Source organism: Brachypodium distachyon, chromosome 5, assembly GCF_000005505.3.
Source record: "Brachypodium distachyon strain Bd21 chromosome 5, Brachypodium_distachyon_v3.0, whole genome shotgun sequence".
Classification (NCBI taxonomy): domain Eukaryota; kingdom Viridiplantae; phylum Streptophyta; class Magnoliopsida; order Poales; family Poaceae; genus Brachypodium; species Brachypodium distachyon.
This window is the reverse complement of record NC_016135.3, coordinates 22,811,456-22,837,021: the sequence shown is the minus strand read 5'-3', so window position 1 is coordinate 22,837,021 and position 25,566 is coordinate 22,811,456. Positions and strand designations below refer to the sequence as shown.

General features: G+C 48.7%; 4 protein-coding genes across 5 annotated transcripts; 1 reads left to right on the top strand and 3 right to left on the bottom strand.

The window, feature by feature from the left end:
• The first annotated feature begins 2,391 nt into the window (after nt 1–2,391).
• LOC100846061 lies at nt 2,392–3,763 on the top strand. Its single transcript, XM_003580437.4, has one exon. The coding sequence runs from the start codon at nt 2,611–2,613 to the stop codon at nt 3,457–3,459; it is 849 nt and encodes a 282-aa protein (XP_003580485.1). The 5' UTR covers nt 2,392–2,610; the 3' UTR covers nt 3,460–3,763.
• Nucleotides 3,764–9,301: 5,538 nt separating this feature from the next.
• Nucleotides 9,302–11,750, bottom strand: LOC100827250 (probable purine permease 11). Of its 2 annotated transcripts, none has more exons than XM_010242024.3 (2): nt 11,354–11,750; nt 9,302–10,649 (listed from the first exon to the last, which is right to left on the bottom strand). In XM_010242024.3, the coding sequence occupies exons 1-2, from the start codon at nt 11,493–11,495 to the stop codon at nt 9,469–9,471; spliced, it is 1,323 nt and encodes a 440-aa protein (XP_010240326.1). In that variant the 5' UTR covers nt 11,496–11,750; the 3' UTR covers nt 9,302–9,468. The 2 variants fall into 2 exon arrangements, with proteins under 2 accessions (XP_010240326.1, XP_003581578.2); XM_003581530.4 differs by having other exon boundaries at nt 11,360–11,749.
• Nucleotides 11,751–14,277: 2,527 nt separating this feature from the next.
• LOC100826946 (probable purine permease 11) lies at nt 14,278–16,107 on the bottom strand. The gene is made up of 2 exons (XM_010242023.3): nt 15,702–16,107; nt 14,278–15,572 (listed from the first exon to the last, which is right to left on the bottom strand). The coding sequence occupies exons 1-2, from the start codon at nt 15,736–15,738 to the stop codon at nt 14,437–14,439; spliced, it is 1,173 nt and encodes a 390-aa protein (XP_010240325.1). The 5' UTR covers nt 15,739–16,107; the 3' UTR covers nt 14,278–14,436.
• A 1,710-nt stretch (nt 16,108–17,817) lies between these two features.
• On the bottom strand, nt 17,818–19,725 carry LOC100831804 (probable purine permease 11). The gene is made up of 2 exons (XM_003580394.3): nt 19,593–19,725; nt 17,818–19,087 (listed from the first exon to the last, which is right to left on the bottom strand). The coding sequence occupies exons 1-2, from the start codon at nt 19,669–19,671 to the stop codon at nt 18,024–18,026; spliced, it is 1,143 nt and encodes a 380-aa protein (XP_003580442.1). The 5' UTR covers nt 19,672–19,725; the 3' UTR covers nt 17,818–18,023.
• Nucleotides 19,726–25,566: the final 5,841 nt, after the last annotated feature.

Sequence of the window (25,566 nt, the reverse complement as noted above, 5' to 3'; positions counted from 1 at the left end):
AGTTGCGGTAGGCCCAAATAGCAGAATATTTCTTAATTGATCGACAAATTGTGAGTGGGCTAAGATTGGACCTTCAAAGTAAAGACCTTTGCCAACATTGGGCCTTACATTTTGGAATGGAAAGAGTGGAGTACTCTCTCCGTCCAGTTTTTTGGGCGTACTATTCAAAGTCTGGTGTCCTCATATATCAGGCACGTGCATTTTTTGCCATGCTCTTTCCCATCAACCCCCCATGCATGGCTATATGCCTATATCAAATATTTTTCTATCCTATCCGGCAGCACCTATGGTTGGCCCAAAGGTTGCATGTAGTGCTATCTGCAAGATGGATGTGCAGCCAGGGGTAGAAAAAATATTTATATGGCTGCATGTCTGCTGACAGCTTTTTGTACCCGTGAGAAAATTAAAACGTCTCTTGTACATCATGGACGGAGTGAATAGTTCATTTGACCCTTTAAAAAAAATTACTACTTTCTCCGTTAAAAAAAAAATTGACATCTCAGGACAGATGGAGTACTTGCCGGTAAATCAGTGACATATGAGGTCGTCTTTTCATGATCCACAGGTACGTTCACAGAAATATCAATGGTTCGTTCGTTAGTTTGTAGCAACTCATGAGCATGTAACTAGTCCTCTGTATAAGAGAATACCGTTTGGTAGGTTTGTTCTCTCTGTTCATCAAGTATAGTGTAAGCTTCTACTCCGTATTTATTCAGGAAGCAGGCGAAGTGACCAGTGGTACCTCGCATTACAGTTTCGAAGACAGACATCATCGAGTTCGAAAAAAAAGTAGCCAGCCCAGAGCACGAGAAATCGAGCCGATTAAAAAGACAGCCGGGTTGGACTTGGAGGAAGCGCTGCATTTGCAGCGTCAGGCTGACCTCGATGGAATGACCGACCAACTGATGTAATAATCCAGTGGACCATTTCCATTTCATCGCCTGCGTGCACTGACGGTACGGGGCTCGATCCGGGCATGTCTGCACGTCCATGTCCAAGGTTGCTGCTCGTTTCAAAGCTTCGTTGAACCAGGGGGGCCGGGGCAGCGGCAATAGCAAAGTTCCTGCAGCGGGATCAAGAACGGCCGGTCGAGAAGACCAACGTGTTGTCGGGCTCCACATTTCCTACTGGTTGTTGGGGAGGACGAGGATCAATGCCTCGATGGGCTTAAAGGAGCATACTCCGACAGTTTGTTGACACGCGCAACGGGAATCCACTGCAGCTTCTTCCTGTCCTCCTCGCCCACACCGCCACGGCGGCAAAATATTTTCCCTCGGTTACGTGAATTTTTTTTTGGTGCGTGCCCGTGTGCCCGTGACTTGAGGACACTGTGGATCATCGAGCTCGATCTACTCGCTGCCGTCGCTGCACGCGCCACTTCGAAGCTCGAACAGAGCAGCGGCTTCAGGAACCCGAGAGGACACGTGAACTGGAAGAAGACCTGGCTGGCTGTTCTTCGTCAACTGTCACGCTCGCCCGTTACAGAGGAAGGGGAATGGGGCTATCCGATAACTGAAGAGATTCACGTGTTATAGCTCTAGCCTTTATCCAATCCTAGAGCCTCCCCGTTGTCACTCGGACGCTCACACATTGGCTGACTGGCCTTCGAGAGCACTTTTAACTTCAGCGCAAGTGTGCCCTGTCAAAAAGCAAAGAAACTTCAGCACAAGTGTGTCACATCGGCTCACGGGACCGTCAGAAAACCCTCCCAATCCAATGCTGCTCGCACTCTGTTGAGCACATTAATGAATCTGGAAAGGATATGGAAATATCGTAGTACTTCGATCGATGCGTCGAAGATTTTTTTTGGTGAAAACCAACAACAACAACCGAACACTATTCGGATTCTTGGGACGTTACAACTAATATCAGTCCGTAACACTCCAATTTTTGTGGACGAGTCTCGCTTCATTTTTCTCCTCAAGTCAGTTTACCGTTACTCGTAGTGAACTTCTCCAACAACAGTGGGTAGAGCACATGATTTTGAGGGTGGGTGTTCAAGGTACAAAAAAAGGTTCCCGAAAGGGTTTTATCACCACGCACACTTATGATAAAGCCGGAATCGCAAAACACAAGAGCACTTGGAAAGATATGGGATAACTATGTGGATGCAATGAGTATAGCAACACTAGAGTACGTCTGTTACATGTCTGCAAACTTCAACTGTACTACGCAAATATCACTCCATCATCTAATAGTTGTTTTCTGTTAAACTATAATCTTCATTCATGAATTGACTGCTTGATTTTATTGTATGCGTCGGGGCTGTTGTGCCCAGAGTCGACTCTAATACGGAGTACTCCTATATCAAACGGAGTATATTCAGGGGGAGAAACCTAAGCTGCGGGACTGGATACGCTCGTTCAAGTTAACAAACCGGAGTGATTATTCAAAGCGAAGGCATCTGTCTACACTCTACAGTCAATAAAATACGAAAATGGAAACCACGAAAAGAAAAGAAGGGGAAGCCCCGCGCCAGCCTATAAACGAGAACTCCCTGCTCCTCCCCGAGCTCTCCCTAGTCTTCGGATCACGCACTCGCACTACGGGGTCCAAAGAACTGCGTGGCGCAAATGGCGACGGCAGCGAGGAGATAGCAGCTATAGGGCCATGAGGTGCAAGAGGCACCCGTACGAGTGCGGGGTCGGCGTGTGCGCGTCCTGCCTCCGCGACCGCCTCCTCGCGCTCGCCGCCGCGCAGAACGAAGCTTCCTCCCTGCCGCCGGCGCCGCCAACGCCGGATCAGCCTGCAGTCCAGCTCTTCCCGCGCTCCGTGTCGCCGTACGTGTCCCGCCGGAAGTCTGACGCCTCGGTCCCGGGGTCGTGGAAGAGGCACCCGAGCCGCCTCTTCTTCCGGACGCCCCAGGTGGGGCCTTCCTATGGCGTCGGAACCGGCTTCGAGGAAGGCGACATAGGAGGATTCCAGATCAAGCCGCCGCGGCCACGCCGTAGCAAGCTCTCCGCCCTCGCCGCGCTCTTCGGCCACCGCCCAGGGTCGAAGGGCGGTGCCAGGGAGGAACGGAGGCACGGATCTTGGCTCGCGGGGATCATGCCACGTGGTCGCCGGAAGAAGGCGCCGGTACGCACCGCATCGCCGCATCGGCGCTCTCCGCCCCGCGCGGTCAGCGACTACCGGGGGCTCTCGCCAGCGAGGTGCTCTGTCACCGACGAAGAAGGCAGCGGGGAGAGCAGCTCCCTGGCGGCGGATTCGCCGTGGCGGCCTTCCCCGTCGCCGATGCGGAAAGCTCCCTGCCGCCGCTTCCACGGAGGCGCCGGGCCCGGTGTCTCGGTGTGCATCAGCCCGCTCGTGCGGCCCAGCTCGGCCCGGCACCACCGGGGGGTGAATCCGCCAGACGTCCCCGCCGTGTCCGGAGAGCTCCGGCCGTCGCCCCACCACCGGCTCTCCTCGCTCCACCACTGCCGCTCCTGGAAGCTCGCCGACGGCGGCCGCTTCCGGTGAACATCGTCCTCCTCTTCATTTTCTTCTCTTTTCCCGCGTTCCAGTTATTTCTCCCAAATTTTCTGACGGCCATTTTTTGTTTGGGAATTCGCCCTTTTCCCCTTTAGCTTTACGTGTAAACTGGAAAACGAATTAGTGAGTGCCCACGAGGGGCGGCTAGCTGTTGCACTGACATATGGGCACCGACATTTTCCATCTCCACGTGTATAGGTGTCTCTCTGTCAGCTGAACATGTTTCAGCACTGTAAAAAAGCTTATTGTGTTGTGGATAATTTATTTATGTGTCAGAACTTTATGTGTTTTAGCTTCTGCGATCAATCGAACAGGTGCTGTCTGATGCGTTTGGTTGGGGGCAGAGGTCATGTGGGTGGAATTTAATGTAGCCGTTATGGACGGGAGATCTGAACTTCCTGAGCAGAATATCAGTGGCAATGTCTACGCGGGAACTCACATGATCATGTTTGATATTACGCCTCCATTAAGTTCTAGGCATAGCTTATGGTAGATTCTATCTGGATATCCCATGGTTCCAGTGGCGGGATTGATTCTTACAAATTAGCACGGCTCGCGTGACATCTGAACCACAAACCCCTGACTTGTGTGCTTGCACAAATTCAGTACATAAACAGCGAGCAAATGGCGCTGATTAAGTTAACAAAGTTTCCTTGTGGAAGTGCTTAAGAAGAGAGGTTTCGGTGACAGGTGGCTATCTTGGATTTGTGGTCTTTTGAGCTCAGCTGCCACCATGATATTAATGAATGGGTGCCCGGGACAATTAATTCAGAGCACACGAGGCCTTCACCAAGGAGATCCTCTCTCCCCAATGCTCTTCGTGATCGCTATTGACATCCTCAACGATGTGTTGAGCAAGGCGACGGATGTGGGAATTCTCTCGGACTGTGGAGTGAGGTGTCGGACCTCCTTATTTGCAGATGATGTGGGGATGTTTTTGAATCCGGTTCAAACTAACCTACAGGCTTGCACCTCTCTTCTGCATGATTTTGGAGTGGCGACCGGATTACATGCCAATTTGTCCAAGAGTTCAGCCCATCCCATCCGGTGCACTGATGATCAACTAAAGGTGGTGGCGAATGGGCTGCATTGTCCGATCTCGGGCTTTCCGTGCATGTATTAGGAAGCCGTCCACGACTCAACTGAAGCCGGTGGTGGACAAGGTCGGGAATAAACTTCAGGGATGGAGGGCGCCACTTTTATCCTCGGGAGGGAGGCTAATCTTGGTGAAATCCACTTTGTGTGCCCTTCCTATATATGCCATGACTTCGCTGGATCTGCCGGCCAAGACGGTGGACGCCATTGAGAAGATTTGCCGTGGATTCCTTTGGAAGGGCAGGAAGGAGGTGAATGGGGGACATTGCCTCGTCGCTTGGAATTCGGTTTGCTTGCCAAAGAGACTTGGTGACCTGGGGATCCCGAATTTGAGGTTAATGAATACAGCTCTTAGGGCTCGCTGGTGTTGGCTACAAAAAACTGATCTCGGATCACCGTGGCATGATTTGGGGATTCATGTTTCAAAGGACTCTTGGGAGCTATTTGAAGCAGCCACCAAGGTGGTCTTGGGAAATGGCGAGGACACGGATTTCTAGACTGACCCTTGGCTTAATGGTTGCCGGCCAAGGGATATTGCTCCACGGGTCTTTGAGGCCACTAGAAGGCAGTTGAGTGTGGCCGAGGGGCTGAACGGCGCTGAGTGGATACATGGGATCAATCCTAATCTGAGCAACGAGGGTATTCAAGAATTCCTTCATCTTTGTGATGCCATACGCTCGGTGATCCTAGGGGAGGAGGAAGATCGTTTCCGTTGGTCGTGGTCCGGAACCGGCGAATACACAGTGAGATCGGCATATATGGCATTGTTTGAAGGAAGTGTGGAGATGGCTGGTTCGGATTTAATCTGTGATATGGACATGCTAACCATGGATACGACCATTAGAACCCTAATTGTTGGTGTATCTAATAACAATTATAATCAGGTGAATTCAATTACAAAATGTTTTCAATATGTTACTTGCAAAGAGGCGGAGCTACTATTTTGTGTAATCTTATTATGTAGGCATCTTATTAAACTTTATAAGTCCAAAGTGAAGATGAAGTGTGATAGCCTGCAAAGGGAGATTCAAAGTGAAGCCTATCAAGTCTACTTTCCAACAAATCAAACGGCACATGGTTCGGAGCTTGCTAGAGAAAGATATCACGAATTAAAGTTGAATCCGATTCGGGTCCGAGCTGTCAGGAGACCCGAATTTGTTTTAATCACTCAGGCCGCATCCGGAGTCCAAATCAAGCAAACAAGTACTTGTTGGAAAGGTAATTATAAGACCTTTCCAACGGATCTGGCCCGATCTTTCGATGAGATTGGTAACTCTTGATTTGTGGGAGGTGACGTTGACGATCCGACTACGGTCTGGGAGGCAACGCCTTAGCAATCGATACACCAACTCCAGAAGGTTATTGATCACGCGGGGGCACGATCAACCTGACCACGAAGGTCTTTGTTTCTGCAAGCAATCGAAGAACAAGTAAGAACAAGATAAATAGCGGATGCAATCTAAAATTGCGAGTATACTATATCAAACCAATGTCTCAACGAGACGATAAGTTGGAGTCTTCACGACGGTAAAACAGGTGGTCTAACCGACACACGCGATTACACGAAAGTAGCAAAGATGGCTAAACTTTATCTAATCAAAACCCCAGGCTGCTTAGGGGGGCTCATGGGGTATATAAAAGAGGAGGGAGAGATATTTTCGTCCACCTTGAGTAAGGAGGCCGAAATCCAACTCTATCTCTAACTTTCCTAACAAACTACAACTCTTTAGGAAACAGAAAAACAGATACGTCAGCTTATTTGTCCGCCACGGTCAGCACGAGTCGAATCTCTTGATGGGGCCAGATCCGTTGGAAAGATCTTGTAATTACCTTTTCAACAAGTACTTGTTTGCTTGATTTGGACTCCGGATGCGTCCTGGGTGATTAAAATAAATTTGGGTCTCCTGACAGCTCGGATCCGAATCGAATTCAACTTTAATTCGTGATATCTTTCTCTAGCAAGCTCCGAATCATGTGCCGTTTGATTTGTTGGAAAGTAAACTTGATAGGCTTCACTTTGAATCTCCCTTTGCAGGCTATCACACTTCATTTTCACTTTGGACTTGTAAAGTTCAATAAGATGCCTACATAATAAGATTACACAAGATAGTAGCTCCGCCTCTTTGCAAGTAACATATTGAAAACATTTTGTAATTGAATTCACTTGATTATAATTGCTATTAGATACACCAACAATTAGAATTCTAATGGTCGTATCCATGGTTAGCATGTCCATATCAATCTGGGACTCACGCGCTCCAACCCGTTGCCAATTCTTCTTGTGGCTAGCGTGTCGGAAAAGGTGCCGGACAACGGACCGTCTTGAACGGCGTGGTTTGGATCATCCGGACAATTGCCCTCTCTGTGATCAAGAGCCGAAAAACAATTGATCACCTGCTCATTGGATGCATGGTCACGAGGCAGGTTTGGTGGAAGATCCTGTGTGCTTGGAGCGCGATTCAGTGGCTGCCGGATGAGAGATCTTCCTTGACGGAGTGGTGGGAGAACGTTCGTCTTCAAGGTAGATCAAGGAAAAACCTTGCCACCGCAGCGACTTTGGTCTTTTGGATGATTTGGAAACACCGGAATGTGATAGTGTTCGATGGGGAGACTCCAAGCGTTGATAAGATCCTGAGAGCGATTCAAGTGGAAGGGGCTGCCTGGAAAAGTGCGGGGCTCTTGTTTGATAGATTTAGCTTTTTCCCGGACCCGGATAGCGTAGGTGTGGAGTGGACCAGTGTGGGTTAATTCTTGTCGGTTATTTGCCCGTTTAGGGCTGTACTAAACTGGTCCGCGGTCTTCTTCTTTAATGGATTATACACCCGCTTCGGTGTATTGTAGGAAAAAAAAAGTTAACAAAGTACGGCGTTCCAATCTCTCACGCAGTAGATGGCGGGTCCTTTGCAAATCGGTGGCCGGTGCGCACCTGCGCAAAGGTCAACAACCGGACAACCTGTGTACTCCTACCCCCCTCTCCTCCCTCACTCGCGCTTTCACAGGTCAACCTCCGAACCCCGCAGATAACTGGGGAATCTGAAGAACAAGCTCGATCGAGAGCTCCCAATTATGGGGCTTTGCTTAGCTAGAACCCACCAGTACCTGCACCCGGGTGGGCAGTTGAGCTGAGCTCTGCTGTAGCCCGAGCGTCTCGACAGAAATTGACAGGTTCGCTGCGCACTCGCTCGCGCGCTATATTAATCCCGGGGTCGCAAAAAGGCCTCGGATCATGACAGGTGGTTTCGCTTTGGCCGGAAAAGATCGCCGGCTTTTCGGTTAATTTTAAAGCTGGTCCGCTAGTGCGGGGGTGGTGCCGGTAGTCCTTCGATCTCCGCGGAGGTTGCGGTCCTGTGAATCGTGATGAGTTGTGAAAGGCCGTCGCGGCTTGATTATGGGTGGGAGTGGTGGATGCACGGGGTGCTGATCGCGTTGTATCTGTCCGCCGTCCGCATGCCGTGGTTGCATTACAAACCCAGGCATAATCTCTTGTACGGAATACTACAGTTTATAACAGATCCCCTCCCTAACGTCTCTCTGGCCAGTGGGCCCAACAATAGATTGTGTTGCAGCGTGCCCGGTTTAGTTCTTGATCTAGTTCAGACTGCAACAGGCAATAAATAATGATTTCTCAGGGTTAAGATAAGATTACATACTGGATGAAGGAGTTGCGTGTCAGTCAGCTGTTGCTCTGTGGCCTGTCGGCAGGTTAAGATCACGTTGCTCATTTTCAAAGCCACTAGGCAAGGAGTAGGAAGGTGACTGACCCTGACCGCATGCGGCATTGGCACCTTCTGCATTTGGACGCAGGTTTTAACAATCATATATCATATATGGCGGTGCTTGTTTGGTCAGATTTCAGAAGATATAACGAGATCTCTTTGCTCGTTTGTTAGTTTTTGTGCGATTTTTTATCACCTTGTGAGCATATTCAGTTTGGTTACTTTTTCTGCATTCAGATTGCTTTTTTTTAGCGAGGATTCATACTGCTTACTTTCTTTCTCCCATTCAGATTGACTTTCTTTCTTTGTTATTTGAGAGACGATTCAGATTTTTTTTTTTTGGCCAGCAATTCAGATTGCTTACTTGGTTTCCGCAAAAGAACAATTTGCTTATTTGGTTGCAGCATACTTGCATGGATGAGGGCTGAATGGCTGATAGACTTGACTGTAGGAAAGTGTGTTCTGGGCCTCTCTGGGACTGAGCAAGGGTCCAAACATAGGGGCCTGGTCGGCTGCTTGCTAAGTTTAGGCCCACTGGGACAAGTTCTTTTTTAGCGAAAGCGGTCCACTAGGACAAAAGTAAATGAAGAAGCCAGTTTATGGGCCATAAAGGAGTAAGCGACAGGCCAGAATATTCAGGCCTTGGAGCTGGTTTTAAGCCTTTGGCACGAACGTGACTCTTGCACTGTGTTTGGATGTATGTATTGGGACCTGGTATTGGACATTGGTATCGAGAAAGTCTCTTATATCACGATTAAGAAAATCTGAAAATGTGACAAAAGACAATAGTACTCTGTATTCCTGTGATTTTCTTTCTGAGAAGGGTATTCTTGTGTGTTGCATTGCGCGTACCTAAAAGGCTTAAAATGAAAGACGCGATCGCTCTTTATTTTGTTGTTCTGCGTGACAGTTTCCATTGGCCAGCCTATGCTTGCGAAAGCTGGGCATAGACAAAACGCATGCAATTTCAATTCGTCGATGTATACGCACGACTTCATCGCAAAAAGTATATAGAGAAGTTGCACGCGTACGAATTTGTTTGCAATGTTTCGCAACTTGGAAGTGTAATAAACCCATCCTGCCGCACGCGCGTCCATGAGCAGCGATGCATAACGCAGAGGCCTCCATACACGCATCCATCCTAGTACTACTCCTATTTCATATTCGCTCGTCTAGGGAGCAATTCTCAAGCGTGCAAAACGGCCTCGCCTCGGCCGCGCGCCGCGCAGACGCCGCACTCCGCCGCTCCCGTCTTCCTCCCCTCGGCCGCGCGCCGGCCATCCAGGTAGTGCTGGTACACGTACGAGAGGAACCCCCAGACGGCCATGAGCATGGCCACGGCCTTGATCCCCGTCATCCTGTCCCCGAACAGAACCACGGCGAACACCGGCACGAGCGGCAGCGCCACGGTTCCCGTCACGTTGGCGAACAGCGACGACACCCTGGTGATCAGCCTGAGCGAGCCCACCGACATGGCCTGCCAGGACACAGCCGTGCCGACCAGCGTGGCCACGTACCGCGCCCTCCCGTCCCGGAACGCCGCCATCTCCCCCGGCACCGTCCGCCACTCACCGGACGCCAACAGCCCGCACAACGACACCGCGGTCGCCACCAGGTTCGTGCACAGCTGCACCTTGAGCACCCACCGGAACGTCCTGCGCTTCACCACCTTCTCGAAGGTCGCCTCGAAGAGCGACAGGATGAGCGCGAACGTGGCCGATGCCGTCAGCGTGAGGATGAATCCGGCCGTGTACTTGTCCCGTGGGAGGTTGTTGTTGCTGGAGCCGGTGCCGGTGCCGTCGGAGGAGGAGCCGACGCCGAGCAGCGTGGCGGAGAAGGTGAGCACGACGACGGAGTTGGCGATGAGCGCCGTGAAGCGCTGCGCGTTGATGAGGCGCGAGGTGATGGCGTTGAAGGCGAGCTGCGTGGCGGCCAGGAGCGCGAAGGTGGAGACCGGGAGGTACTGCAGCGCGTAGGAGTACATGAGGTTGTCGAAGCCGATGAGGACGCCCAGGCCCAGGTAGATGGCCGCCATCTTGGCCGCTGCCGGCTCCGGCTCATGGAGCTCGGCGGAGGGGGAAGAAGGACTAGGAGGCGTGAGGAAGAGGAGGATGGCGAGCAGTGGCGAGCCGCCGGACTGCGTCAGCGTGGAGAGCCACTTGCTGTTGCCGCCCGAGGTGTAGTAGAGGCGGTTCAGGAGGGTGGCCACGGTCTGCGCCGTCAGCACCACCAGCATGTCCACCGCCACCGTCAGCCACCACCGGACGCTGCATCGCGCCGACCGTCGGTGCTCGGCCTCGGCGGCGGCGGCGGCTTTCGGCGCTGCCGCGCCGTTCTCACCGTGCCCGGGTTCGTGCTCCGGGATGCCTGCAGGAAAGGTACCGTCATCATTTCGCAAGTGCGTCAATCATGTTCAGTCAAAAACAGAAGAAAAGACGTTTTCTTTTCAGTTAGGTACGTGTGTGTTGAGGTGCAGAACAGCAACATCAGACCTTCCCCCTTCAGAGTTCAGACTACTTTGTGGAGATCTTTAGTTTCACCTTTTCAGCAGTTCTTTAAGGCCATGATTCTTTTTCGTTCTATACTTAACCAACCATCATGCACGACATCTCAAAAACAAAACAAAAAAACATGCACGAGCCTGTCCGTTCCTGCCTTGCTTTCACTCCACCTGCTGAATTCAATTACTGCACAACACTCTGTATTTGATTTCTTTACCCAATGATTCGTTTTTCTTCAACAAGAAAGCTACATGCATGATGTAGCGAAGTTTTCACTAAACGCTCCAGGCGGCTGGCGGCGGAATTATGGCGTAAGAAGAGCTAGTTGACATCGAAAGAAAAGATGATCTCGATGCTTGTTTGCTGGTCCAGAGCAAGAAAACAGTCCAAGCTGGACTTGCAGACGCATGGAGATTATCGGCCACCGTAACATGATCTTAGAGAAACCGATAACGGTCCAACTTTCCAAGATCAGAAGGAGGTAAACATCAAGGAAACAAAAAATGTTTGCGCAACCAAGACTGATCTGAACAGTTCATACACAAAAGGAGAAAGAGGATGTGGAGGTACCTGTACCTCTGATCTGGAGCTGAAGTTCTTGAGCATGTGCCATGTTGCTGTGTAGGTCTGACTGAAAATTCTTAGTGCAGAATGTGAGGATGGCTGGTTGTACTCGGAGTTCCTCCTGTTGTTCTTCGCAGCCGAGCAGCATATATATTGACCAGATCGCCACTTGAACACATCTGTTTTCAGTATGATTGGGTGAATTTTTTCCTTGGCCGAGGACCCCACCCCAAACAGGATAAACTACTTTGGTCTACATGTTTGTGAACTAATGGGCCCACATTGCACTCAAACCTGTCATGTCATGCATTCATGCACCATGTAGTCTACATGATGTAGACCGTGTCTGGTGGGATACAAAAACTCCTGTAATATCGCACATCTAAATAGACTGACGAGCTAAAATGTGTACCATGTTTTGAGATAACAGAAAATAAAATATTGTTTTGCTCCTGTTTTATTCAGCATGGTACTCACTCCGTCCCATATTAATTGATTCAAATTTGTTCAAATATTGACATATCTATATACTAAAATACGTCTAGATACATGTAATATTTCGACACTTAATATGTGATGGATGGAGTATTATTTTAGCGAGTTTAAATCCTTACAAAGAAACTGGATGATGATCCGCGTGCTGCTTCGGAACCATGTTAAAGGAAATACATAAATTAGTTAAAACTAAGAGAAAGTCTAAAAGTGTTCTTGTTTGACATTTAAAACAATAAAATCCAAGAAGTATGTAACAAAATGATTTACAAAGAGAAAAACTTTTCAGAAAACATGATTGAATTGATGAGGTGGCATTGTTTCAACTGATAGATTAATGTAAGAATGTAAATGAGTGCATGCATGGATTTAAGAAAAAGAATGCTTGACTTGATGAGGTGACATGTAGTAACATCATTTCGGTGAAGGACCTCATGCATTCTCACTTTGTATTAACATAATTCCTCAATTTCTAAGTATAAGTTGTTATAACTTTGTTCTAAGTCAAATTTACTAAACTTATAGAAAAATCTATCGACATCTAGAACTCTAAATTAGTTTTACTAAATTCCGTCACGATATATACCTTCATAGTATGTTTATTTAATATTGTAGATGTTAATAGAATTTTCTATAAATCTGATCAAACTTTATGATTCTGACTTAGTACAAACATACTCCCTCCGTCCAACAAAAGATAACTCAAGTTTGTCAAAATTTCGATGTATATAGACATGACTTGGTGTATAGATGCATTCAAATTTAGTCAAAGTTGAGACATACTTTGTTGGATGGAGGAAGTAGAACATTTTGTAGTCATGAACAAAGGTAGTATTATACAAGCCTTGTGGCTTGCCAGTTTGCATCATTTACGAGATGCTCTTTCCGTTCCTAAATGTAAGACATCCTAGATTTTTCCTAAGTCAAACTTTTGAAAGTTGATCAAGTTTATAGAAAAATCTACCAACATTCAAGACCCTAAATTAGTTTTTTTGTAAATCCATCATGAATATATTTTTATAATACAATTACTTGATATTCTAAATGTTGATATTTTTTTTCTATAGACTCAATCAAAACTTAAGTTTGACTTAGTACAAAGTTTAAATTTAGTACTCTCTCCGTGCCATATTAAGTGATTCAAATTTGTCTAAAAACGGACGTATCTATATATTAAAATATGTCTAGTGTAATATTTCGCCACTTAATATGTGACAGAGGTTGTACCAAAAGAATCGAGGGGGGACGGGGAAGGGGGGGGGGGGGGGGTCGGTAGTGGAAGCATGAAAGAGGAGGAAGACTACAGAGCGGGGAAGCAGAAAGGACATTGCGCCCTTCCGGGGTATGGTCACCGTCCCCGATCCTGCCCATTACGTAGAAGTTTTTTAAGCTCTGCCCATTCTGTAGTCAGTACTTATTGTTTTTTCGAACCGGAATAGTCAGTACTTATAAAGTATTGCATTCCTGTGATGAGGCATTAACACTGCAGTTTCAACTGTATCGCACATGATTCATTTCCAATCATATAATCAAGGCGCTCCTGGCCATGTTTATTGAAAGGAAAACATGGTTGGATAGCATGTTTGGAAGGCTAAGATCATGAATTCTTTATGTACCCATCTAGATACACTTCGATCATCAGCATGTGCGGATAGATACAAACTCCGTAATCTAGAATCCCGATGAGTCAAAAAAGAGTAGTCCTCCTTGAGTTAGACACATAGCACTAGCATGCATGGTGGTGACGATGGAATCAAAGACTAGCGTGATTTTGCACAGCAAGTCCATCGAATTGTTCTCATAGCAGTAGCCATCGATTGCAGCGCTTTCCATATTCATGTATACTCTCTCTCTCTCTCTCTCTCTCATTAGATTTCAGCTAAGATCCAAAAGTATGTTAAGCTTCTGCCTGTGAGGGTGTTTCCAAGCCGGGCGGTGCTATCTGGCACACCGCGATTTATGCAGAATTCTGGGCACCTTGGACCAATCATGCGAGCGTTTTGACTAGACTGGTCTGGTCAGTGACTGGTACTAATATGACAGCAGAAAACAACGGAGGCGGCCAGATATTTAGCTTGGTGGCTGAGATGAGATCTTCTCGGAGGCTCCGTAAGCAAATCTGCATCTATCATTGATGGCATTGCACAGACGGACACGCAGAGGTTCTGCATGTGATCGATGGCCTCTTGCGTTGAAAATCAACGTGCCGGAAGTGTCACTTCACAACCGGAAAAGAGGAAGATGCAATCTACTAGTATTATATTCAAAGCAGCTTTAAACTAACGGATTTTGTTTTCCATCTATTCTACCGTGGTCATTGACAGGAAAACTGTTTATTGTGCCATCTCTTTTTTTCAGGAGTATCTAATAGGATGTTTCAGTTTGTGCACAGCTTATTGGCAAAGTTCCTTGTTTGAGGGCCTACGCATAGAAGAAGCAACTGTGAACATCGACTCTGATTTCATCAGATACCAGGCGATTACGAAATAGCAAACCTGGAAGTATGAAGTATGTACAGTATCCCAAACCGTGACAGTGGGAACCGATCACGGTACAGTAAAACAAACGCCCAACACAAGTGAGCAGAGTTTCTCTACTCATTCTGTGCTGACTTTTACACTCTGTTTTTCGTCGTCGTCGGCCGATGATACGCTTAATCCCTCAGCACGTATCTTCTTAACCTTGGCGTCGTCAAGGTAGTGCTGGTAAATGTAGGAGAAGAATCCCCAGAGGCCAATGAGCATGGCCAGCACCTTGACACCGTCCATGGAGTCGCCGAGGAAGATGACGGCGACGACGGGCGACAGCGGCATCCCGACGGTGCTGATCACATTGGTGAAGAGCGACGACACGGCGGCGACGAGCCCCATCATGCCCATGGTGGTGAGCTGCCACGACACGGCCGTCCAGGCCAGCGTCATCCCGTAGGCCACCTTGCCGGCCTTGTACGCGGCCATCTCCCCGCCCAGGGTGCTCCACTCCCCGGAGATGAACAGCCCGGCCACGGACACGGCCGCGGCCGCAGTGTTACTCCAGAACTGCATCTCCATGACGTCGTAGAAGGTGTCGCTCTTGAGCACCTTGTCGAACGTCAGCTGGTTCAGGGACAGGATCAGGGAGAAGACGGCCGAAGCCGATAGCGTCAGCACGAACCCCAGGGGGAACTTGCCCACGGGCACGGTGCTGTTGGTGCTGTCGGAACCGTGGCTCACGCCGACGAGGGCCGCCGAGAAGGTGAGCAGCACGACGGAGTTGAAAATCAGCGCGGTGAACTTCTCCTTGTTGATGAAGTAGGAGAAGACGGCGTTGAAGGAGAGCTGCGTGGCGCAGATGAGCGAGTATGTGGAGAGCGGCAGGTAGAGGAGCGCGTAGGAGTACATGAGGTTGTCGCCCGCGAGGAGCACGCCCAGGCCGGCGTAGATGGCCGCCATCTTGAGCACCGGCGGCCGTGTCCGGGCGGAGGGCTTTGACTTGCGCCGGAGGTAGAGCAGCAGCGGGACGGCCAGCGGCGTGCCGCAGGACTGCACCAGCGTGGCCATCCACAGGCTGTTGCCGCCCTGGTCGTAGTAGATCCGTCCCAGGAGCGTGGCCACGCTCTGCCCGCCCAGGACGAACACGATGTTCACGATCACCACCGCCCACCATCGGAGGCGCTCTGACATCGACGGTGACGCCGGCGCCGCGGTTGCAGGAGACGTGCCATTGTGATTATCCGCTTCTTCGCTTCGGGTACCTGCATCGATCGCCAATTGGCTCCGTTAATCGATAGATTCAACTGTTCTACTACTGTATTTGCCCGCCTCCGGTTTGCTCGAATAGTTCCAGAATCAAGATGCATACAGAGAAGGCGAGAGAGAAAGACCTTCGATCTGCAGGTGGATTTCACCGGCTTCACCCATATCGATCGATGTTCCAAGAAGAAGGGTACGCAATGAGATCGATCTCTGTGTCCTGCAAAATCCGCGGACCTAAAAAGGATGCGCAGACCGAGAGCAAGCTGGTCCTATTGCCGACGGAAGTACGGATACGTTGTCCGTATCGTTCTCGCCGTGTCCGCCTCCAGTGGAAAAACGGAGTCGCCGTCGATCAAATAATAAGGTGAACAACAACGGCCGCTAGGGTCTGAACTCGCTGCCAACATTACCTTGACTAAACACCGTTGAGCAACACTTCTCCCATGAGTCAATTTTCCCGGCCTCTCGAGAGAAAAAAAAAACCAGTGCATGTTACCAAGAAATAATAATAAATCCAAGGGATCAACGAGGCTGTTGTTTGTTTGGTGGAATCCCGGTTGTAGGATATGTATGTCTGTTTAGCAGGACCAAAGATTCGGAGGAGATGTCTGTTTCATCTCAAATTTAAATCAAGGTATGTTTTGCCTATAAGCTTGTTTAGGAGATATGGTATCTAGTTAAGATCTCTGTGTACAACAGTATGCATCCAAGGACTCTGATCATGACATAAGACAAGGACTTGCGTACACGAAATAAATGAATGGCCAAATTTTTATTTGTGAAGCTGAATATATGCACGCTCCACATCATAAGTACTCCAGTGTGATTGCATAAGTAGTAATGACGCCTTAGTGTTCCCTCCTAGAGAAGCAGTAGTCTGTCCGGGTAATTTTGAAGTCTGAATATTCACGAAAATAAATACTACCATAACATTAGTAACTCAAGATGAGAGCAACAGGGTACTTCAATACCAGAACACTAATTTTTACTCCTTAACTGTGCTGACTGATACATTATCCGAATTAATTTTTTCTTTCTCCTTTTACACCAAGTTGCATTATTTCACATCTTATCTCGTTTAGATAATTTGAGTAAATTTCACCGAACCATACTTTTTGTGGCAGTGGTCTCACAAAACCACAGTTGTTACTAAACAGTCTTACAAAACCACAACTCTTGGGGCAGTGAGTCTCAAAAAACCCTAATCTCGATGATTAGGCGGTTTGATGGTGTTTCTGACGACCCGGGTCCACAAGTCAGTTGCCACGTCAGCCTCCCCGACCCGTCTCCAATGCCACGGCCCACAAGTCAGTTGCCGCGTCAGCCTCCCCGACCCGTCTCCAATGCCACGGCCCACAAGTCAGTTGCCGCGTCAGCCTCCCCGACCTGTCTCCAATGCCATGTTGTGGTCCTGGGTTGTCAGAAACACCATCAAGCCACCTAATCATCGAGATTAGGGTTTTTTGAGACTCTCTGCCCCAATAGTTGTGATTTTGTGAGACTGTTAGCAACAACTGTGGTTTTGTGAGACCACTGCCACAAAAAGTGTGGTTCTGTGAAATTTCCTCAGATAATTCGGGCCCACTTGTTAGGCCCATCTGGCAGCTGAATCGAGTGCCACATTGAGAAGTCATAGATATTAGCAACAAATTGCAAGAATTTGTTAAAATCATAGACATATAACCAATTGCAAATCAAATTGAGCAATACTTGCCAAAGATGTGTAGGCTTATAATCTAAATGTATGGTCTGTATGAACAACGAAGAGAGTTTAAATTGATTTTAAATCCATTATAATTGAAACTATGATCCTTTATCATCCATAAGATCGGTGAAAAAACACTCTAAATTATAATTGGAACCCAATTATAGACAATATTTAATTCTTAGAAATTTTAAAGATCTCACAAATTATTAAATATTTTAAACTACCTTAAATTATATTCAATTTAACTAAACATGCAGTTCTGGAAATTTAAAATGTCAAGAAAGTGCGGCATATATTGCATTACATTCTGCAATATTTTGTAACAAGTGACACTCATTTGAAGTTAATTAAACCCAGTGAGATGAGATATAACTCATGTAAGATTGAAAGAAAATCCATGTAATTATTTTTCATTTTTCTAATCAACATGGTTTTTGAATCAACTGAAAAGTGGGCCAATGTGTAGGTAAATGTGTAAATATGAGATGACATATGAATAAGTAAAAAAAGAGCAAGAAAATGTGATTTCTGACAACTCTGAACGCAAATTAGAGGTTAAAAGTAGACATGTGAAAGTATATATTCTAGTTTTATTCAACAGCATAAATGCTTTCATAATTCACAAGAGGTTAAAGGAAACCCTATGAAGAAAATCCTGCAAAATAGAAGTCCTAGTTCCTCGCAGCTGAGCAGATATATATCCTATCACAAGAAAGGCAAAAAAAAAAAAAAATCTGGTCACCTATGAATCCCCACTAGCTGCCGCCTTCCTAGCTTTCCTGTCATCAATGAAGTGTTGCATCAGATACGAAACGAAGCCCCAGAGGGCGAGCAGCATGGACACGATCTTGATCCCGTCCATCTTGTCGTGGAAGATGAGCACTGCGAAGAGAGGGATCACGGGGAGAGCCACGGTGCTGATGACGTTGGAGAAGAGCGAGGAGACCTCGAAGACGAGCCCGACCACCCCGACGGAGGCCACCTGCCACGACACGGCCGTCCACACCAGCGTCATGAAGTAGGAGAACTGCCCCGACTCGAACGCGTCCATCTCCCCTCTCAGGCTCCTCCACTCGCCGCTGGCGAACAGCCCGAAGACCGTCGCCACGGTGGCCACCAGCGCCGTGTAGATCTGCATGTTGAGCACCGCCGAGTATGTGTGCTTCTTGATCACGTTCTCGAAGGTGAGCTGCATCAGGGACAGGATCAGGGAGTATGTCCCCGACGCCCCCAGCGTCAGCAGGAACCCCATCAGGTACTTCCCTCTCGAGAACCCGTTAACATCCTCGGTTTCCTCGTGGTTGACTCCCAGGAGCGCGTCGGAGAGCGTGAGCAGCACCACTGAGTTCATGATCAGGCCCGTGAGCTTCTGGGAGTTGAGCACGTAGGAGAAGACGACGTTGAAGGCGAGCTGGCTGGCGCAGACGAGCGAGTAAGTCGAGACGGGGAGATACTTGAGCCCGCTGGCGTACATCATGTCGTCGGCGGCGATGATGAGCCCCAGGACGACGTATATCACGCCGATCTTGGCCACGGGGGCGTCGCCGCGGCCGGCGCCGGAAGAGGGCGACTTGGAAGGGAAGCAGAAGAGGGCGAGGTAGAGGATGGGGAAGCCTGCCGTCTGCACGAATGCTGACACCCACTTGCTGCTGCCGCCCTGGTGGTAGTAGTACCTCCCGAGGAGTGTGGCCGAGGTCTGGCCGGCGACGAGGAAGAACGCGTCCACTGACACCATCAGCCACCATCGCCAGTTCTTGGTTCCCGATTTCTGTGACGGCGCTGCTGAACCTTCGGCTTTGGCTGGCCCTGTGGTTTATAGTGAACAACTGTAAAATTCAGTAATGTCAATAAACAGAGAAGTGCTCTGCTCTGCTCTCTGAAGAAATAACAACAAAGAGGTGGATCAGTAAACACTACGGTATTTCCTTCTCCTACTCTATTCTAGGATAACAAAGTACTCCTACGAGATCTTCCATCAACACTAGGTAATACTACCATGTACGTGCAGTGGACCTGTAACTCATTGGTCCCAAGCACGACACGATTCAGGTTCAGAATGCACACACGATTCAGGTTCAGAATGCACGACGCGACCAAGAATACGCATATCAATGTGACAATGTGCAATTGTCCATATGTTGATCTGCTCCTTAGAACACCTAATCGGGCCGCAACCTTTCTGAATTAATGCGAACATTCAATTTGCCCAAACCATCTATCCAACAAGTTTCAATGAAGTAACTGATGGACCAAAACAAACATAAATTCGACGATTGAACAGCGATCAAATTAGTACTACTCGCAAGCTGACCTGCAGGGATCTGTATCTGGACCTCGGCGTTGCTCGTGCTGCCCGCAGCATTGTTGTTGCCGCTGCTGGCGTCGGCCATTTCATCCGAGAAACCGTGACCCCGTTGAGATCCAAGACAGCAGGAGAAGGAGGGTGCGATGGCCGGGGGGGACAAGAGAGTGAAGAGGTTCCGCGGTGGGGAGAAGAAGAGGGCATGCAGTGGTGAGCTGGAGTGGAACAACAAGAGCCCGAGTCCGCCCGTTAATTTCTCTGCCGCTTTCGTCGTCTCGCTGCTAGGACTAGGAGCATGCAGATGTGAGATGTGGATGCAGAGTTTTACGGGTTCCAAGAGTACTTGTTTTTTTTAAGGACACAAACGGTCGATCCCCGCGATTCGATTAGAAGAGAGAGTTGGTCCCGTTTATAAGGAAAACCGATACAATGCACGGCTTATTGCAGAAAAGCCGTGTGAAAAACCTTGACAAAGAGCATACACAAGACGAGACCGAAAGAGCAAGCCGCTAACGCAAAGACGAGACCTCTTCCGCTTCAACGACGTCGAACAGGGAGCAGCTCCTTGCGCCAGAAGAAAATAGGCAGAACTGGGCTTCTTCGACGACCGGAGTAAGAAGAGATTGCCCCGACGAGAACGACTCGCACAACGGCAAGCCCGCGCAGCACAAGGTCCTCCCTGGCCAGGATCCCAGCCAGGCCCCCTAGCGAAACATGCTCCACCGCCAAACGAGGGCTCCGGAGGCAATGCCTCCAAGGAGGATACGACGTCCGAGGACGCCGCCGTTACCTGACCCGGACACCGAATCAGAGTTTTCGCTCGGAGGCACCTCGTTTGCGAAGGGTGGGATGTGGCGGAGCTGCACAACGATGCCTTCAGGAAGGAAACGACGTCCAAGAACGCCGCCGTCGCCGGCACCGACAACGTCGATGCAGGGTTTTCACCCGCAGCCGCCGCACCCACCACGGACAGGAACGGACAGCTCCGCCGCAAGCCCGACGGCCAAGGATCTGGCCAGAGGCCACCACACCACAACGAGCGCCGGCGAAGCCCGCCGAACGCCATGCGCCAAACCACCAAACGGGCACCGGCCAGGGCGCCGCAACCGCTCCATGCACCGGATCTGGCTCACAACGCCGCCTACGGCGGCCGAGCGCCACCACCCCACCCCCCCCCCCCCCCGCCGCCGCCACGAGGCATCAGCAACCACGGATCCGGCACAACCACAGATGGAGCAAGCTGCTCCGGCCAAAGATCCGGCGCAGACACCGCCGAAGCACTCAAATCGGGCACCATCGGCCCGATGCCCTGCCGCGCCGCCGCAGGAGAGGACCCGCACCGGATCCGGCCTCCCCCTCCATGGATCCGGTGCCAAAGGCCGCAAAACCGGCGCCAGCGGCCACCCCCGAGCTCGGAGGGGCCGGGCTGCGAAGGAGGCGCAGAGGAGACGAGGACGCCTCGAACGAGGCCCTGCCGCCGCTGTCCCCACGCGGGCTTTGCCCGGCGGCGACCACTGGCGGCGGCGAGGGGGTGGAGATGAGAGGTGGCGGCCGAGAGTTGGGGCGACGGGGTTGCCTCCCGAGTCGCCCGACTCGAGCGACGTGGGGGCCTGTTTTTTCCTTGGCGCCGTTTGTGTCTGTGACAAGAGTACTTGTTTCAACATTCAACATTCTATAGTTATCGCAAGAATAAAAAGGTAAATGTATTTAGCACATCTACGTATCTGCATTTTCTAGAAGTATATGTACATAAGTTTTATCGTTGCGACGTTGAAAATAGAAGAGGGCATCGACGGAATGGCAGTTGTTACGAACAATCTATGTGGGCTCAGTTTTTGGAATTGACACTGTGTACTGTATTTTTTTCTGGAGTAAACACGTTAAATAAGATAACTCTAGCCATGCTAAGTACGATCTTCGGTGCCTAATAATTTCCTAGTCTGTGTGTATACTGGTGTGAGTGTGACGTGTGGTTTAATGGGTCGTCTGTTTACATTCTCAGAGAAATGACACTTGTTAAAGAGGTCAGGCCTTACCGTTGTTTATAGATACCAAAATAGGATTACTTGTTGATGGGTTCGTTGCATAGAAAACAAAATTTTTCCTATGAGATGTGCGGAAGAAACCCAAAAACATATATACTAGATGTAAGTAACATGAGGGATTATGAGCATCATACTCTTGTAGACCACAAAGCGTTACGATCATGGGATCGTTGTTGGTGTAGTGATACTTTTGATGAGATCGATCTCAATGCTGAACGTACGGCACCTCCTTGGTATCCACACGTACGGCTTGATGTCGTCTCCTCCTTCTGGATCCAGCAAGACGAGGGGGAGAGGTTGACGAGATCCCGGCAGCACGACGGCGTGGTGTAGGATATGGTAGAGAGCTCCGCGGGCAGGGCTTCGCTGCGCACGGGAGAGAAGGAGAGGGGCTCAGGGGAGAAAGATCCAGCTGAGAGCTTGGTGTGTTCTCTCCCCTTGCCCCTCACCTGTACTTATATAGGGGGTGGTGGCCAGGGTTTGTCCCTCCTCCAAGAAAGAGCTAGGGCCGGCCAGGGAAGGGAAAGGAGTCCCGGAAGGACTCCCTCCCCACGAACTCCTCCTCCACGTACGGTTCTCCACCGTACGGTGGAGTTGTTCCTCCCCTTTCCCCCTAGGCCCATTAGGGGATAACTAATTAGATTGCTCTAATTAATTACTATAAAGGCCCAATTAAATTCTCAGGAATATTCTGAAACATTCCAGAACCTTTTGAGAACTTCCGGAACCTTCTAGAACATTCCCGGTCGATAACGGAAAATATCCCAAACTTTTCCGAAACCCTGAAACAGCTTTCCCATATATAATTCTTTATCTCCGGACCATTCCGAAGCTCCTCGTGATGTCCTGGATCCCATCCGAAACTCCGAATCAATATTCGATATCACCATTTATTATCGCATCGAACCCTAGCGACATTGAGCGTTAAGTGGGTGACACTACGGGTTCGAGAACATGTGGACCTGACCGAGACACCTCTCCGATCAATAACCAATAGCGGGACCTTGATGTCCATAATGGTTCCCACATATTCCACGAAGATCTCATCGGTTGAACCACGATGTTGAGGATTCAATTAATTCGGTATTCAATTCCCTTTGCCTCGCGATATATTACTTGCCTGAGATTTGATCGTTGGTATCACCATACCTAGTTCAATCTTGTTACCGGCAAGTTCTCTTTACTCGTACCTGTCGTGGTGGTGTCACGGCAGATGTCATAAGATGGCTTAACTTGGGGCCGATGGACGAAGGAGAATCCGGAGGAGGGAGGACGTGAAGAAGAACACGCACGATTCACACAAGAACACACAGATTTACCCAGGTTCGGAGCCCTCTTGCCGAGGTAAGACTCCTACTGCTGCTTTGTTGTATTAGCCGAGATAGGCAAGCTCTACAATGGCGCTCCTTGAGCTGTATTCTTGAGGAGGAAGAAGAAGAAGGGGAAACCCTAGAATGTCTAAGTGCTCGATCCCTTCTCTAGGGAGGTGTAGTGCTCTATTTATGGGCCAGGCATGTCACACTGACATGCGGGCCGAGTCTAACGTTAATTTCCTTGGGCCCCGCCGGGCACGCGGCTTGGCTCCCTCCAGGCAGTACCGCAGGGGACAAGACAACTTTACTTTTCCCTGCCAGCCTGCAACGGGTACAGCTATCCTCTGCCGGCTTCCGTCATATATTTCCTTTCGGTGCTTCTCTAGCGTGGTCACCTGACACAGTATGCAGGCGCTGACTGCTTTTCTGAGATGATGATGGCACTGTTTCACTTTGCACCGCGTGGTTAGGATAAGACCGTTGAAAGATCTTGGCACCGCCGAGGTCAAGGGACTCGTCCTTGTCCTGCAAACTTACAAGATAAGAAAACTATGTCGGCATACGCCCAGGATGCCGGCTTATCGTTAGTTTAACTTTATGATGCTGGCACACGTTGCTAACCGGCTTTGCCTCCGTTATCTCGGCTAGAGTTGTGTCGCCATGACCCTACCCGGGGTCATCCCCCCGACACTAGTCCCCGAAGCTGTTGTGATCCGGCATAGAAGTATGTCGGGCTGCGACAGTTTTCCATAGACAGACCAATGACACCGCTGAGGTCAAGGGGCTCGTCCTTATCCTGCAAACTTACAAGATAAGAAAACTATGCCGGCATACGTCCGGGATGCTGGCTTATCGTTAGTTTAACTTTATGATGCCGGCACACGTTGCTAACCGGCTTTGCCTCCGTTATCTCGGCTAGAGTTGTGTCGCCATGACCCTATCCGGGGTCATCCCCCCGACAGTACCGCAATATAATATCTCCGTGACTAAACACATTAGTCATATGCTTGCAAACTCATTAGGATGTTATATTACCGAGAAGGCTCAGAGATATCTCTCCGTCACATGGAGTGACAAATCTCAATTTTGATCCATACAACCCAACAAGCACCTTCCGAGATACCTGAAGAACACCTTTATGATCACCCAGTTACGAGATGACGGTTGATGTCCACAAAGTATTCTTCCGGTACTAGGGAGTGGCATGATCTCATGGTCTAAGGAAATGATACTTGACATAATGAAAGCATTAGTAATTTAAACTTAAGTGACACGATCAAAAGCTATGCTTAGGTTTGGATATGTCCATCACATCATTCTCCTAATGATATGACCTCGTTATTAAATGACAACACATGTCTATGGTTAGGAAACCTTAACCATCTTTTAATCAACGAGCTAATCTAGTAGAGGCGTATTAGGGACACGGTATTTGTTTATTTATCCATACATGTATTTAGTTTCCTGTTAATACAATTATAGCATGGATAATAAACCTTTATCAAGAACAAAGAAATATGAATAATAACAAATTTATTATTGCCTTTAGGGCATATTTCCAACACTTGTAACTTTGTAAGTTTGAACATGTCAACTAATGCATGAAAAAATATTGGTAGAAGAAAATTTATTCAAATGATTCTAATTTAAAATCAGTACAAATGTACAATTGATTTGTAATGAGTTGAGGGTTTTTACAATTGATTTACTTTATAAAGTAAGAGTGATACAACAGGGTGTGCAGATCCTCAAATTGTACATGCAGACCGCTTAAAGAAAAGCATGGCATACGTCAAGGCGGTGGAGCTTTTCGATTATGTGATGAAAGTCACCATCCATGTTGGGCGAACACCTACTTGTCCAGATTAAGATGTCATCCATAGTGAGCGAACATGTTCCACCTGAGAACACGTCACTAGTATTTATCGATAGACCGCTAAAACAGAGTATATCAAGTATACACAACCAATGTGAGCATAACCAAGCTTAAAAAACAAAAACAGGGAAATGCGAGCACACATGTCAAGTCGGAGAGTTGAATCAGCGTTGTGTTTTCAGTGGGAGTGGCGTACCCGTCAACTACGAAGCGTCTGCGGTGACTTTGTCAATCTTAAGATGATGTGTCGGACTAGTCTCTCCGAGGTGCTCATAGGGATACGATGTGCGCGCGTTCGTCGTAGGATGAGTGTGCGTGTGTTTGTCAGCGTTTGCGTCTGTACCGTGTTTTCTAAAAAAAATAAAAGCAATGCATAACCAAGATCAGAGACAGCAGTCTCTTAGACGACCCCGCACGTAAGCTGTTGAATATGGCCAAAGGATACTGATATATATCGGATATTTTGCTGCATAATTGCATATGGTAATTATAATATGTAGATATAGATTGATTTCATTGCTTATTAACAAGTAGAGTATCTTGTGCTTATCTGGCTACTAGCATCTCCAGCATCTAGAATCAATCAGCGTGCTTGTACATTGCGTGAGTCTTAATATAATCGCGATATCCAATCAAATCATCACCGATCAGGGCGGGCCTTGGCGCGCCGCAGTTCTCTCGGAAAAATCACCGATCATGCATGCGCAAATCGTGTGCCATTCCCAAATCAACACAAAATCAATCCCACG